Source organism: Hordeum vulgare, chromosome 4H (genome assembly GCF_904849725.1).
Source record: "Hordeum vulgare subsp. vulgare chromosome 4H, MorexV3_pseudomolecules_assembly, whole genome shotgun sequence".
Classification (NCBI taxonomy): domain Eukaryota; kingdom Viridiplantae; phylum Streptophyta; class Magnoliopsida; order Poales; family Poaceae; genus Hordeum; species Hordeum vulgare.
Genome location: NC_058521.1, coordinates 80,612,704 through 80,629,218, shown reverse-complemented (window position 1 = coordinate 80,629,218; position 16,515 = coordinate 80,612,704). Strand labels below are relative to the sequence as shown.

General features: G+C 42.2%; 1 protein-coding gene across 1 annotated transcript; it reads right to left on the bottom strand.

Annotated features, from left to right (window-relative positions):
* Positions 1–6,823: 6,823 nt before the first annotated feature.
* Positions 6,824–8,128, bottom strand: LOC123446167 (expansin-A24-like). Its single transcript, XM_045122844.1, has 3 exons — positions 7,867–8,128; positions 7,443–7,767; positions 6,824–7,345 (listed from the first exon to the last, which is right to left on the bottom strand). The coding sequence occupies exons 1-3, from the start codon at positions 8,024–8,026 to the stop codon at positions 7,033–7,035; spliced, it is 798 nt and encodes a 265-aa protein (XP_044978779.1). The 5' UTR covers positions 8,027–8,128; the 3' UTR covers positions 6,824–7,032.
* Between the last annotated feature and the right edge of the window lie 8,387 nt (positions 8,129–16,515).

Below are 16,515 nucleotides of genomic sequence, written 5' to 3'. Positions count from 1 at the left end.
TTTATTTTATGTTTCTCCTTTTCCTTTTCCCAATTTGGCACTCCCTTATTTTTATCTTTCTCTTATTTTATTCCATGCTTTATAGTATTTGCGTTTTCCTTTATGCTTCTTTTTTAGGTATGCATTGGACATTTTGTCAATACACATTGAATACTTCCTAAATGCATGTCAAAAAAATCAAAATACACGTTGACCAGTTTTCAAATATCAAAAATACATTTTTGAACTTTTTCTACTGTTTCCTTTTGATTTTCATTAACTTGTTTTATTTTTTGTACTTTGCTTAGAAAATCGAGTTGTTTTTCATTGTCTATTAAAAAGTTCATTGAGTTTTTTTACAAATTTGTTATGGATTTCAAAATGTTCATCGCCTATTTTTTAAAAACTTTAGAATGTTCACAAAAATATTCATCATGTAATATGTAAATGTTCACCATCTATTTCTAAAATTTTCACCACTTGCTTGTAAAATGTTGATGATGTGTTTTACAAATGTTTGTCATGCATTTAAAAATGATGATTTTTTATTTTAAAAATACTGATGTGTATTTTACAAAAAAACAAAGTCCATGCACAAAATGATTATTGTGTATTTGAAAAATAACTGCATTTAAAAAATGTTCATCATGTACTTTTTTCAAAGAAAATCAGCATGTATCATAAAAATATGTGCACGGTTCAAAAATACATGCACACTTTTATGAAAATTACTTAATTCATTTTAATCTTACTTTCATTTTTAATTTTCTTTGTTTTTTATAATTTTAGTTCATCATATGTCTAGTCTAGTACGTAAAAAGAAAATATTGTTTCCAATTATGCCGAATCCTTCGCCCAACTTTCTAAATTTTATTTATGGTAAACCTAATACCAGTGAGCCTTGTTTGGTAATGATAACCCAATAAATAGCAACAAATTCACAGTACATACACAAATAAATACTATCATTTAATTTGTTATATATTTGGTAACCTAAAAAGTATATTAATGGTGGGCACATACCTATTTTGACCCAGTGACAACGGACGGGCACGTACCTAGTACTAAAAAATATTCATAGTGTTTTCATAAAATAGTGGTTGTGTATTTTAGATTATTCATCGCATTTTTCAAAACATATTTTGCATGTAACAAAAAAGTTTATCACGTATTAAACAAATCTTCGTTTAACAAATGTTCATAGTACACGAGAAAGAAGTTTTTCATGCACATGTCTTTTGTTTGAGTTAGCGGGTCGTACACATGTGGTGCGTTTGTGTTTTAAACGTGTAGTTGGCTATGAGGAAAAGAACATATTATGTGTCAAGCGTGAGCTGGTCATTGGTGGTCGTCGACCCAACAAATGCGTGGAACGACGAAAAGCATGAGGGTAACAAGTTGACGGGCACATCTTGATGGGGGCTCCCAGCGGACACCACGATAGCACCCTAGCACGCCACGTGGTGCGTCTCAATTGTCGCCATGTGTCACATGTTGGTTCTACCCGCGGGAGCACATATTTGTACTGTTCTTTTTTTGTTTTTTGACCTTTTCCTAGCTTTCCTAAGATTTTGCTGAAAAGGTATAATTGGTGTTTTCCCAAGAAGCACAATCATATTTTTCATAGCATAACATATTTGTTTTCACGAGAAACACAATTGTGCTTCTCAAAAAGTGAAAAACGCATTTATGTTTTCTGAAAAAGGAAAAGCACGACATGTGCTTTCATGAGAAGAACAACATGTTGGTGAACGTAGTAGAAAATAGGAAAAGGCCCAAGGATCAAGATCCCGGGATCACTGTAAAGATGCTTACAACATTAAATCTATAGTTGCCAACCTCAAACTATAGCAGAAGAAGAGTTGGTGTAAATTATTCTTGAAGTCCCCCGAATCATCCTATGAACGCTCCCTTGAATGAAGAATGAAGGCACGATCTATTTACGGATTGAAAATGTACGAGATCAACAATCCGGCAACGCTTTGTCATCTAGAGCTAGGTGTCGCCAGAGAATTAGATAAGGGAGGAAGAGCTTGCGGTATCTCTCTAATTATTTCGGAGAACAAGAGAACTGTAAAGAGAGACGGGAGCATCCGGAGTTGCAAGCGAAACTTGTGTCTCATGGGGGGCTTACATATATATCGATGCGGGAGGGCCCTAGTCGACGTCAAGGAGGGGCACTCCTTCCTTGGGAATCCGTCCAAAGCGGAGTCCTCCTCCTCCTCCAACTCCTAGCCGCCCCTCCACTTGGAGGGTAAGGCAAAAGGGGGCACCTTAATGGGCCTCTAAGGCCATGTGGGTGATCCCTAATAGGCTTTATGGACACCCCATGGTGCCTAGAAAACTCCAAGGGGGCTCGTGATAAATACCGAACGCCTACTATGTTATTATTAGGTCCTTCGAAACTTATCCACCTTCCTCGTTCAACCCATTTTTCTTCAAAATGCTTACGGTTTCCCCCAAACAATTCTGGTTCTCTCTCAAAACAATTTCTATTATCTCTAGAACTTTGTCGGGGATATTTTCTCATAATCCAAACTCTGACAAAACTCAACATATCGTAAATCCTCAAGTGTGTGACCCTGTAGGTTTGGTATAACATAGACATGAATAAAACAACTTTCGTTCCATGATCAATAGAGGAACTATGGACATTTGTATTGACCTCTATACTCACGCAAATGATATTCGAGTGGGCCTTTAGTTATTATATGATACTCTCTTTCTTCGTGATACTTTACAAAACCGTATGTGAGATATATTGACATCTATGTGAGTCAAATATATTGTCGCTATGTCAGTCTATCCTTGTTATCGCTTTTGGTCTCTTTTCTCATTTCATGTTTCGACAATCCCATGAGCAATTCACGATGTGTCTAGCTATATGATGACGGATGAATTCACACCAAGAAGGCCCTAAGAATATCTCTTCATAGCAAATATAGCATAGAATATAAACTAACCTGGAAATAAATAATACTCAAATATTATTTCCTCCAGTGTATATTTCCAACAGACCCCCACTTACACTAGAGTCATTAATATAGTTTACGTAACACCAATGGCAATCTGGTGTTTGTTCATGATTTGCATGTGGTATAGACTTCGTCCAATTAGATCAGTCAAGTTCAGGTATGTGTATATCTTTGCCTCCATGCATTTACATGCTTTTAGCATATTCAATATTTGTGGGAAACTTACTTTATATATATTGATTCGTCGATAGGACCTTTGATTCCTTAGATTGAGCTATATTTGCATTGTTCACAATAGTGTTCCACTGGCACAAGCCTTCTAGAAACCATACCAAGTTCATCAATGAACTTATTGATCCAACACCCTCCATTGTTGCTTCTAAAGCAACAATATACTTAGTCTTTTGTTGTAGAAATCAGTTCAATAACCTATTTGTAATAATTACATTTAATGCGCCATCATTTAATGTATTATATAAAAAATTCTTGATTGAAAGCAAGAATCGCTTGGAGCACTGATGAAGATTGCATCAATGTAACTATTTAAATGAGTTTTCATTGATGTAACTAGTTATAACGGTATGTTCATTTTCTCCGGATGTGAGAAACATGTCATCATTCCTACATTAATACTTGACAATATTTTCACTATGGTCCTATGATCAACACCTTGGTCACTTCGATAACTTACTTGCAATTTATTTGGAATAATTGACAAAACTATTTTTTTACATACCATGGAATTCATTATCAATCCAAATACAAGTGTAAGTGAAATCTCGACCATGTTTCTTTCTCACCAGTGTTTCATAACACTAAATCTTACTAAAAATAGATTCATGTGACCTCGCAAGAACTCTTCTAGCATTTTCCGTACTAAAAAACTTTAGTATCTGATCAATATGTATTTTGGCTTAGCCCAATTCGACACTATTAACTCCATAATCATTATGCCAAATACCAGGCCATCTGGCCTGAGTTCTTCATAAAAATTATATCTCTAGTCAATAATATGTCATCCACAGAGAGTATTAGGAACATTATTGTTCTCCCACTTACTTTCTTGTTAACACGAGTATCTCTTCCATCTTCGATGAGATTAAACTTTTTAACCATTTCATCAAAAGTAAAGATTCCAATTTCATTATGCTTACTTTAGTACATTATTGGACCTGGGAACTTTGCATACTCATCGGCATCCTTTGGATCGACAAAATAACTTGCACTGCATCTTATATATGTCCTTACTTACATTTCCATCTCATGGAAATCCTTTTGGCGTCTATATGCCATACCTCATATTTAAAATACATAGTAATTGCTAGTTTAACCCAAACTGAGTTTAAGCATTGTTATGATGCACACCCTCATCACGGTATACTCCTTGAACTTCTCATAACCTATTTGCAACATGTCGAGCTTTATAAAAAAATCCGCATTTGTTTTATACATCCATTACTATATGTAAGTCTACCAAAGGGTTCTAGCCTGGAATTTTGTACATGGATACTATCTCAGATTATTTTGGTATATAGCCAATTCCGGAGTTAGTGGCCATCAATGCTTTTTTGTGTACATTGTGGCAAAACATTTTGCCACTATTTTGGGATAACTTACCAAGTATCACTTTTCTGACATGGGACATGAGCTCATAAGCTTGTAAACACTTTTACATATGTCTCATATTCCCAAATGTTAATTTTTTTACCATATATACCATACCATATTTTATATGATGTCATTTCACTAGATTTGATGCCACTCTTTTCTTTGTGAAATCAAAAGTCTCTAAGTATCACTTCAAAAAGTATTATGGAAAATAAATTTATGTCATCTTTGATCTCACCATGTTACACATGATTTGGTTACATCTTCTCACACACTTCACTAGTGCTGTTTCGAGAGGTGCAAGTTATGAAGCTCGTTTTGTAACTCATCACACATTCGCTAAATTTATAACTCAAATATTGCATTCTGCAATCTAATTACAGAAACATTTTTTTGTTATAGTAATTTATAATTTATTCTGAAAACCTTTTGAATCATTTCAAAGTTTCCAGACTTATGTCTTATTAAGAAAATACTCATATATCTCATTGAGTCAATCTTGAAGATAGATAAATCCATGTCTTGCTACAATACTTATTGAATTGCACACATGATTATGTATGCCTACCACCAAGTTTGTTGCTCGTTTCACATGGCTTGTGAACGTTGTTTTAATAAGTTCGCCATTTGGACGAACATTGCAAGTGTCTGGTGATTAATAATTAGACGACTTCAAAATCCATCACTATGGAATTTCTCCATGCGAGTTTCTCCAATGTGACTAAATGCAATGTCACACACATGTGTTATTATTTTAGTCTTGCAAAATTTAGCACCAATGGTATGGATGTTTTTGCTTTATATCAATATTCATAACATACATCCTATTCGCAATAAGAGTATGGCTCTTTCGTAATTCATAACAACAAACAAAATTGTTCTTCTATGAACAACCCCTTTTGTAACAAGCATCAAGCAATGGGCCAGAGTATACAAAACACTAAAATAAATTATGAAAATAATATAGAGGTAAACCACTGGTGGGAAATATTGTAACTTTAGCAATGTTTCCAGCATGTATCTGGGTCTCATTATTCGCTAGGCATTTAGTTCACAGTAGTTCCCACATCAAGTTGCAACAATATGCAATGAAATTGTTATTCTTGTAAGAACATTTGATCACAATACCAAAAAAAGATGATTAACAATTTAATCACAATCACCAAGAATTACTTTTCCTTGGCCAGCCTTTCTATACATATGCAACTTGTATGACATTCATACATGAGCTAGACATTCGAGTCTTCTATCTTTTTGCCTTTATACTTCTTACAGTTTTACTTCCAATGTTTCTCTTACTCAGGGAATAATCATCCAACTTAAAAGTGGTGTTAGCCTCAGACTTCGTGGGTGTGTAAGTCTTACTTACAGTCCTTGGACTTTGCTTTCTCTTAACTTGTCGTTTTATTCATCATCTTCGTATGATTGTTGTTCTTTGGGATCCTATTCATTTCAGTCTTAAGCATAGTGAACACTTCACTCAAACTTGTAACTCTTTGTAATCTCATATCTTCTAGACTTTGATCGTCGCTGAAAACAATTTTCATTTGCATAAATATCACATAGCTATCTAAACAATTTGAAGTTTTGGTTGTATGGAATCAAGCATACTACACTTGGCCGTGATAGAGTTTATTTAGCCTGAGCCTCCTAGCGACGGGCTTCCGCAGTGCTCCACTCGTTACAAGTTAGCATTTATACTTATATATATAAACAAATTTGGATCATAACATAACCAAAGCATCTTGCAAGTAAGGTCCAGCAACAAGTGCTAGTTGTGGCCACAGTTGCGTGTCCATCCAATCATTGGAATGAGAGCTCTTGAATTTCTTAAACTTTTTTCGACGTTGAGTGGGCCTGCCTATCAGGTTAATACATTAGCAACCATCTTGTAGCTCTATTTGTCTGTAATAAGAACTGACAGTTACCTTGCAATCAAGGAGGGGGGTTGAGCTGGAATTGCAAACTAATATTTACTTTCTTACAAGGTTTTCTATACAACTTCAGCTTACTAAAATAGGTTCGAAAAGGACTTGAAAAATAGGATATTAGATTAACACTTTGCATTATTCATACCATACTTATAAACAGTCCAAGACAAGAAAAAATACCCCCACCCACACCCCAAGAATATTGTTATAGTGCAACAAGATAACTATCTATGTCGGGTAACAGTACATAATTTACAGTTTATACATGGGTATTTTTATGTACATAGGAACACAGTGAAATAATCTATTTACAGAATGATTCGTATAAGTGAAATTGAAGAATATATACATAACAATATAATGAATTGGATCTTATATACATCATCAAATTACAAAGTGAATATCAACAAATTTGACATATAAAATAAGCTACAAGTAGCACACACATGAAGCACAACAATTCGCATATGCTCTATGCACCGCATTATCTTCACAAATCCATCACCGACCCTGGTAATTAGTTGGTCCGCAGACATTGCTCACTTGAACTGTAATTTGCTAGGGAATGATTGCCCAAAGTTCCATCCCCTTGGCACAACATCGTCGAACACTAAGGTATGTCCATCGGTGTTGGTTAGTCTGAAGGAGAGCGTCTTGCCAGAGAGGTTTGCCAACGAGTGCCAGTTCGCACCCCAGTTGCGTGCCATCGGCATCCAACCATCGGAATCGGAGCTCTTGACATCCATGGACTTGATTGAGCCGGCTGCAGCAACGTTGCTCACAAGCACAAGATTAAAATAATCATGGCCGTTGATTCTAAATCGCACGCCACCCCGCTTCACGCAAGGAACTCTGCATGTGTAGTGTAGTGACATAGAAAGAGTTAAATTTATGTGGCACCGATGATCTTGAGCTAATTTTTGTAGTTGCAAGATGTGCATATATATACCTTTGGTACATGACAGGGATGATGCCACCTCGGTAAACGCCGATCTTTTCCCAAGCGGGCTGGGCCATGTCGAAGTGCGGCCGAGGGGGGTTGCACCACCCACCGTTGTCATTAGGGAGGGCGTCGTTGGGCGGGCAGAAATTCGTGGCTGTGACGGTGACCGTAACGCCGGGCTTGCAAAACAACGGATCCGCTCGCTTGCGGTCGCATGCAATCTTGTAGCACTGCCCACACGCGGCACCGTCGTTGAACAACACAGTGCTCAGCGCCGCCGTGCGCGTCCCGTACCCTTCCGAGAACAGGTTGCCGTACCCGCACGCGCCACCTGCAACATGCAATACACATCGCAAGCGTTAGTGTACAGCACAAGACGAACCCGGGTGCAAGCACTAGAAATATATACAGGCGAGAGTTGAATGCTTACCCATGGTGTCGGAGGCGTCAGCGCCGCCGTAGAACGTGGCATGCGCCTTCTGCCAGACGATCGGCTGCGGGGATGGCGAGGCTGCGCTGTCCGCGGCCACTGACAGCAGCACGCAGCCGACCGCCAGCAGCACCACCGCAACAACTCGAACTGGAGCCATATCTACCGCCGGTGTGCCCTTGAAACTTCACAAACTTATGATCGGTGGCTGATCCCAAAAACTGGAGCGCACAAGCGGGTGTCTATATTGATTTTGTGCTGATGTTTGTGTGGTGCTGTGGTGATCCGACGATTGTTTGTTTTTATAGCCTTCGTTGACATGCGGTCGATTCGTACGTACGTTCGCTGCAGGATTCAGCAAGGCCACCCTGATTGGTGAATGGACCAGGTAGCGTGCAAAGGTGCCTGGCCGTGCAATCGCTTGCGGGCTAATCCAGAGATATATGTACTGAATGTATGTATGTACGCGCAGACATGTTCCTTGAATCATACTACGAGTGATATATCCTGCACCTGGCCGGTTTCTCAACAACGGCGGCGCAGATCGGCGGCGTCTGATGATTAATGTCGTGAAGAAACGTTGAGTTGTCAGTAAGGCACATCCATAGATCCTGTGAATCCGTATCCGTCCATTTCAATGCATGGAATATAAGTAAATTAAATGTTCATACATTCAGAACAAATGTTATGTGTTATGTTAAAAAGAGGAATATTTTACGATGTATTGCAATACACGAGAACACTAATGTTAAAGTTTAGGGTTGGTATAGTCACTGTATTTTTTACTTTTAGCGTTGGTATAGTCACTGTATTGCATTGCATCTCGACCATCAAATCCACTCCGACGGACGATCCATACCGACCCGATGTACTATAAAATGACTCAAAAAAATGTTCATGTATTTTGACAATAATTCATGTTCTTAAATTTGTTCAAGGTTTATAGAAATGAATTAAGATAATATTTGTGCACAACCAGATTTATGTTCATACATTTTTTTAAAATAATAGTTACGTATCGCCCAAAAGACAAAATATAAAATCAAAAAGGAAGAAGGAAAAAAAGGAAAAAGAAAGAAAAAAAATAGTGACAAGGCGAACCGAGCAGGTAGAGCAGGTAGGTCCATGGAGACAGTCGGCCTAGCCGAGAGCCGAGGCCCATATACAATATAGCTCAATTCATGAGTGGCAAGCCGCCACCAATCATTGAGGAGTCTCCATTCGGATCTAAGACGGATCAAAAGACGGATCGTTAAAGACAAGTGTTATCACGTATTCGAGTACCTATTTATTTACATTTGTTAAACTATGAATCATGAGCACTAGTATAGTCAGCATTCATTGAGGCGTTACTTTTAGAGTAAATTAACCAACCATTGTAGCTTCTAGTCATGTCAGATTGTATATAAGGAATTGCTAGGGCACCGAACAAAGGGCGGGCATCATTTGTAACCTTATACATGCGAGATTAAAAAGACACAATAGGAGTACGAGGGCCTAGACTTGGGTAATTTCTTGTGTATGTACATTTGTTTGATCATCTGATAGTATCTGCGCTTTCCTCCATGCATATCTTCATATCTATTGTTTGAAAAAAAATCACCACAATTGGCGCCTATCATTGGGTTAAGCGTCGATCAGACCTATGATTCATATGGTTCCCCCGTCGAGCACCAGTAGTAGACTAGTTCTGCGACAAGCCATTCTTTTTTTTTTGCATTACTGGTTGTCTATTCTGTTGTTCACTCGCGCCGAGGAGACATTTGGAGAATCGTTGGCTAGTTGTCCTAAGGGAGGTGCAGAGGAAAAATAGAGCTCGTAGGTTAACTGGGAACTCTCTTTCTATCCACCGCACATCCCATCTAGCCCATCATGCAAATTACCTTGAGCTATGTCACCTCTTGGAACAATAAAAAACCTCTTCGAAGAGAAAAAAAAATGCACGGCCACTCTCTTTCCGACCTATGCTCTCATGAGTTGGCAAACCCTAGATGCCCTCATTGCCGCCAGATCATATTGCTCTTCCCCACCCGCTACGTCGATGAGGTCTTGCCTCACACCTCACCCGACGCACACGATGGTGTTTGTGCAAAACGCCTCATGCTCCACGAGTTCGCGTCATGCCCACCCCTTCGTGGCGCAGATTACCTGTGCCAGCACGATGTCGGCCCCTCCAACCACCCGCGACACCCCACTTCCTCATGTCGCTTCTTTGTACCGGGCAAAGGGGGGATGAAGATGAGAGGGCGAACGACAGAGAGAATAGGAGGGCAAGTTTAATTGATACAAGGTGGAGTCTTGGAATGCCGAGGACATGTGCTTGCGTCGCCTTGATGCCACTCCACCATTGCAGGTTTTTGGCATAGGTTCAGCTCCTCTCCTATCATTTTGTCCATAAGAAATATTTGTTGCGTTGAAAATATTTATTACTTCCATTTCTAATATGACCATCGTCGTATTTAGTGAGCAAATAGTTGGATTAGTTCATTTGGTGGACCGGTACATGCAAAAGAACAATGTTTGTCATTAGTCAGTAAGTGAAGAATACATCTAAACTGAATGTTGTCAAGAATATCAACTAGTGATAGAGATGATGCGCCTCAGATGTTCCAGGATCGTTGCTCTAGCCCCTCTTCTTGACGAGCCAGTTGTCTTACTGACGCAGAATTAGATCATCGTGTTATCATGACTGTGAGTCTGTGAGTGCGGTCATGGTCTTCGGTTTGTAATGGCCGAAGTCTCTAGTGTTGGGACAAATCACGGACTAGCTCATCGTTCGTCTCATCTCACTCGCTCGAACAAAGGCGGAAGAAGAAGCACACTAAATTTTTGAACGCACAAACACCCGGCTTCATAAAGGCGTCTCGACCGTGCGAACGGACTTACTTTACTGGGCACATATTCCGGTTTGATGGCACACACCACCGGCTCGGCAACTCATCAACGGGCTACAACCTCAACGCCCACAGACGCACAACTATAACAAACTCAGCTGGGGGTTTTATACATGGCCGATGCATGCACATCGCTGCCCACCTCCCTGATCTAGCCCGATCTATCCGCTCAGCCCGCTCTCCATGACATGCTCTATGCGTATGACTTGGCTGGCTCCAAACGAAGCACCGGCAGCCGTTTTGCTACTACCGCTAGCCTCACTATGACAGCCATGAGCACACACACACTCGTGACATACAAACATACGCATATACATAAACACATGACCGTGGCCCGGCCCACGAATCTGACCTGACACACTAATGTTAGTCGCACCGTCATGGATCCGACCTGACGCACTGATGCCGGTTACACCGTGCTTCGTCACGGCTTATTTCCAACAATCACCCCTTAAGTCGTGAACTCGCCGCGCGGCCTGTCGACAAGAGCCCTGGCTCATCATCGTCGTCTCCTCCACCCGATGCCACCGTGCGCCTTCGTGCCCGCTACGATGTGGCGTGTGTTCGTCGCGCCTGCGTTGTGATTGCCAGGTCGCTCAACATTGAAGTTGTATGCCACCATTGCATCCGACGAGTGTTGTCGTCGCCATGCGCTTGCCGTTGTCGCGGTCGCGGACTCGACCTAGTGCACGGACGCCGGCCGCTAGCGCCTCCGTGTTCGCCATGACAAGCGCAATGCCGCTCACCTTCATAGGCTGACGCAGGGCCCGATGCTTCGTGCAGCCGCCGATGTACGCCATCATCGCTAGCTCGGCGAACCACGCCCAAAGCAACCAAACTCTGATATTAAATATTGGCACAAATCCAGAACCAACTCGCCGCTCATCTCCTCTCGCTTGCCCGGACGGAGGTGAAAGAAGAAGCACCTTGGATTTTTTTCAGTGCACAAACGCCCTGTCGCATGAAGGCGCCTCGGCCGCACGAACGACATTATTTTACTAGGCTCATACCAGGGCCGGCCCTGGGCCAGGGCAGGCCCTGGGCCAGGGCAGCAGGGGCGATGGCCCGGGGCCCAACCAAACTAGGGGCCCCGGCCTATGCTGCAGTGTGTATATATATAATAGATGATGTAGGCCCTCATAAATTTGGGAATGAAAATAAAAATAGGCTATAGGATAAGAGGCCCATCATCCAACTTCCAACAACAACCCAATTGCCAAGAGGCCTGAAGAAGGCACGCACGCACAGGGCGAGGTGACAAGCGATCAGTCTCCACACTACCGGTTCGTTTGCTCGCTCGCTCGCAGATCGGGCGAGTGGACACATCGGCCGCAGCCGGATGCTTCATGTTTACAGGAAAGAAAGGTAAGTTTCTAGACGAATTTCTCTTTTCTTTACCCCAATCTTAATGTAGTGATTAATCTATATTCTTTTTTTTTTACAACAGACAACAGTAACAGTGGCGTTGGAGTCTTGGAGACTTGGAGTGGAGTTTGTGTGTTGCCGACTTGGCCCTGATTTGAAGTTTTGAACAGCAACCTTCAGGTTTTGTTCTTTTTCTTGCAAACATGTTGCCCCAAAAAATGTTTATCTGGTTCATAGAAAAGAAAAAAGAGGAAACAAAGGGATGAGTCCATTGAATTGCAGAAGGGGGGTTATGAACAAATTTATTGTGAGGATTGATACTACTGATGATCTTGAGGAATTAGATGTCTATGCCGCGGAAGAACAACAACCTAATGGGAACAAGACCACACTAGAGGAAAATATTGGCCATGGGATTCCTACAAAATTGAGTGACCGTGAGAATCATGCAATTGTAGATGAACTAGTATCTTCTCCTTTTGATATTTATGACCCTAGAAATTGGGACACTCTTGACAATAGCATGATTATGAAGGTGGCGTTTCTCATGATTATGAAGGCTTGGAGGATGGAGGTTCGTTAGCATGTCATTCCTTTTTTTATGCTTTGTACTCCTTCCGTTTCTAAATATAAGTCTTTTTAGATATTTCACTAATGAATCACATACGAAGCAAAATTAATGAATCTATACTTTAAAACATGTCTATATGTATCTGTATGTAGTCTTTTAGTGAAATCTCTAGAAAGAATTATATTTAGAAACGGAGGAAGTAGCTTATATGGCTTTTGATTTAGACCTGAAGTAAGACATAGTTATCATCACTGTTTATTATAGATTTCAAGATTATTTTTATCAATGTATGGAATTAAACTTTTCCTCCAATGCCTTTGCTGGGCCCATTCATTTGAGTTCGCCCCGGGGCTTCCGAAACCACACGACCGGCGTTGCTCATACCCTGGCTCGATGGCACACACCACCAGCTCGGCAACTCACCGGCAGGCTACAACCTGAACACGTACATACGCACAACTGTAACAAACCCAGCTGGAGGGTTTTATACATGGTCGATGCATGCACATCGCTGCCCACCTTCCCGATCCACCCACGATCCATACACTCAGCCTGCTCTCCATAACGCGCTCTACGCGCATGACTTGGTTAGCTCCAAACGGAACACCGCGGCCATTTTGCTACTACTACTAATCTCACTACAACGGCCACGAACGCGCACACATTCATGACATACAAACATACACGTATACACATGACCGAGACCTAGCCCGCAGGTCCGACCTGACACATCGACGTCGGTCGCACCACCACGGATCTGATCTAGCGCACTGGCACTGTTCGCATCATGCTTCGTCATGGCTTATTTCCGACATCTAGAAAGCCATTTGTCATTGATATTTATTTTTTGAACGCCACGAGTGCCTCATCATCGTGCTGCAACTGATGATTTCATTCTTCTTTTTCAGGAACCGGGTCTAGAACTTACGAAAAAGGCTTTCGCCCTACTTTATAAATAAAGCAACCAACATCGATCATCCTGTAGAGACTAACGCCACCACAACACACGCACACACCCAAGACATGATACATAGGCGCTGAGTGCAGCGACACTATCCCTAGTACTACAAGAGCAAGCAGAGTTCTCAACCGTGAACACGCCACCGCGAAGAGATGAAGCCGCATATGACAAATCGTGTGCTCTAAGACGGCGCCTTCAAGAAGGTTACGACAACAGAATGCCGCCACCGCCCGACCCGAGGATCAGAGTTTCCCCAGAAGCAACACGACGGGCAATGAGAACCGCAACGACGCCTTCAAGAAGTGAGTGAGCTATACCGCCGCCGGTCCGTCTGAAGATGGATCAGGTTTTTACCCTGGCCAACACTCACCACCACCGTACGCCACACCCCGACGACCGCGCCACCCACACGGCCATGGCCACCGGGCAGCACCAAGCCACGACTCCGCCCAAGAGCACCGCACTACCACCACCAGAGCCGCCGCCCCAGCATTCAAGACATTGACATCACCTCACACGAGACTTGACACACCCCAACCAAAGAGACGGACGAAAAGGTCTGACCTTTCGCACCCCTGGGAGACCCCTAGCGCTGAGACCCGATAGGCCGGTCAGCGCTAGCCTCCATCGACCCATCCAGCAGCCCCGAGCGCGAGACGAGCTCGGTCCTGCTGCACCTTGTGCGAGACGAGGTCAGTCCTGCTGCACCATGCGCGAGACGAGCCGGTCCTGTTGCACGTGCGCGAGGCGAGCTCGGTCCTGCTGCACGGGGCGCGAGAGGAGCGATGAACCGCAGCTGGGAGAGGGCCAGTGCTACTGCAACAAAAGACCTTCCAACGGCGCCAGAAACACGTGCTGACGGGAGACTATTCTTGTCTTGATTCTCCTCAGCAACGACACCAGGAATCCTTCTGCTACAGCTACGCCTTTAGGGACTTCCTAGGCAAATATGCAAAGTATTTCCCCGTGGCCTTGGAGCCTTGCATTGGTGTTCCCTCGAAGCGGAAAGGGTGATGTAGCGCAGCGGTGGTAAGTATTTCCCTCAGTTTTGAGAACCAAGGTATCGATCCAGTGAAGGAGTATCACAAGTACGTGCACAAACACAAAAAGCTTGCTCCCAACGCTATGAAGGGGTTGTCAATCCCTTATAGATTGTTTGCCAAGTGAGAACTGAAAGCAACAAAGTAACAAAGCAAAGTAAAAGCGAAAGTGGAAACGATAGGTGTGAATAGACCCGGGGGCCGTAGTGTTCACTAGTGGCTTCTCTCATGAAAGCAAGTAGATGGTGGGTGAACAGATTACTGTCGAGCAATTGATAGAACCGCGCAAAGTCATGACGTCATCTATGGCAATGATTATATCTATAGGCATCACGTCCAAAACAAGTAGACCGATACTTTCTGCATCTACTACTATTACTCCACACGTCGACCGCTATCCAGCATGCATCTAGTGTATTAAGTCCAAAACAACAGAGTAACGCCTTAAGCAAGATGACATGACGTAGATGGACAATCTCATATCTACGACAAAGCCCATCTTGTTACCCTTGATGGCAACTACACGATGTGTGCCTTGCTGCCCCTACTGTCACTGGGAAAGGTCACCACACGGTATGAACCCAAAACCAAGCACTTCTCCCATTGCAAGAATCATAGATCTAGTTCGCCAAACAAAACCCAAGACTCGGAGAGACTTACAAGGATATCAAATCATGCATAAAAGAAATCAGCAAAGACTCAAATCTATATCATAGATAATCTGATCACAAATCCACAATTCATCGGATCTCGACAAACACACCGCAAAAGAGGATTACATCGGATAGATCTCCATGAAGATCATGGAGAACTTTGTATTGAAGATCCAAGAGAGAGAAGAAGCCATCTAGCTACTAACTACGGACCCGTAGGTCTGAAGTGAACTACTCACGAGTCATTGGAGGGGCGATGGTGTTGATGTAGAAGCCCTCCAACTCCAAAGTCCCCTCCGGCAGAGCACCGGGAAGGGTCTCCACATGAGATCTCGCGGAAACGGAAGCTTGCGGCTGTGGAAAAGTATTTTCGTGGATTCCCTGATTTTTTTCCTGTATTTTAGGGAATATATAGGCGAAGGAGCTAGGTCAGGGGGGCTCCAGGGAGACCACAAGCCTGCTAGCCGCCCCCCTGGTGGCGGCTACAGGGCTTGTGGGCCCCCTGTAGCTCTCCTGGCTTGGCTCTCAAGCCCCCTGATCTTCTTCCGTTCGGGAAAATTTTATTTCGGGGATTTTATTCCGTTTGGACTCCGTTCCAAAATCAGATCTGAAAAGAGCCAAAAACAGAGAAAAAACAGGAACAGGCACTTGGCACTAAATTAATAAGTTAGTCCCAAAAAAGATATAAAAGGTACATAAAACATCCAAAGATGACAAGATAACAGCATGAAACCATAAAAAATTATAGATACGCTTGAGACGTATCAAGCATCCCCAAGCTTAACTCCTGCTCGTCCTCGAGTAGGGAAGTGATAAAGAATGAATTTTTGATGCTTTCATGCTACCTAGCATATATGTCCTTTGTAACTCCTCTTATGTGACGTGAATGTTCAGATCCATTAGATTCAAAACAATAGTTTGCTATTGACATGGAAACAATAATAATTCAAGCAAACTAGCAAGGTAATCATGAACTTTCAAAATAACAAGGCCAAAAGAAAGTTATCCCTACAAAAGCATATAGTCTGGCTATGCTCTATCATCATTGCACAACGAATTTAAATCATGCACAACCCCGGTATTGACCAAGTAATTGTTTTCACACCTTTACTTTCTCAAACCTTTTCAACTCTCACGCAATACATGATCGTGAGCCATGGTTTTA

Bases quoted from the DNA above. Each gene is read 5' to 3' on its own strand.
- LOC123446167 (XM_045122844.1), bottom strand. From the start codon at position 8,026: ATGGCTCCAGTTCGAGTTGTTGCGGTGGTGCTGCTGGCGGTCGGCTGC. The intron at 7,768-7,866 runs GTAAGCATTCAA...TGCATGTTGCAG, and splicing joins TGACGCCTCCGACACCATGG to GTGGCGCGTGCGGGTACGGC. The intron at 7,346-7,442 runs GTATATATATGC...CTACACATGCAG, and splicing joins ATCCCTGTCATGTACCAAAG to AGTTCCTTGCGTGAAGCGGG.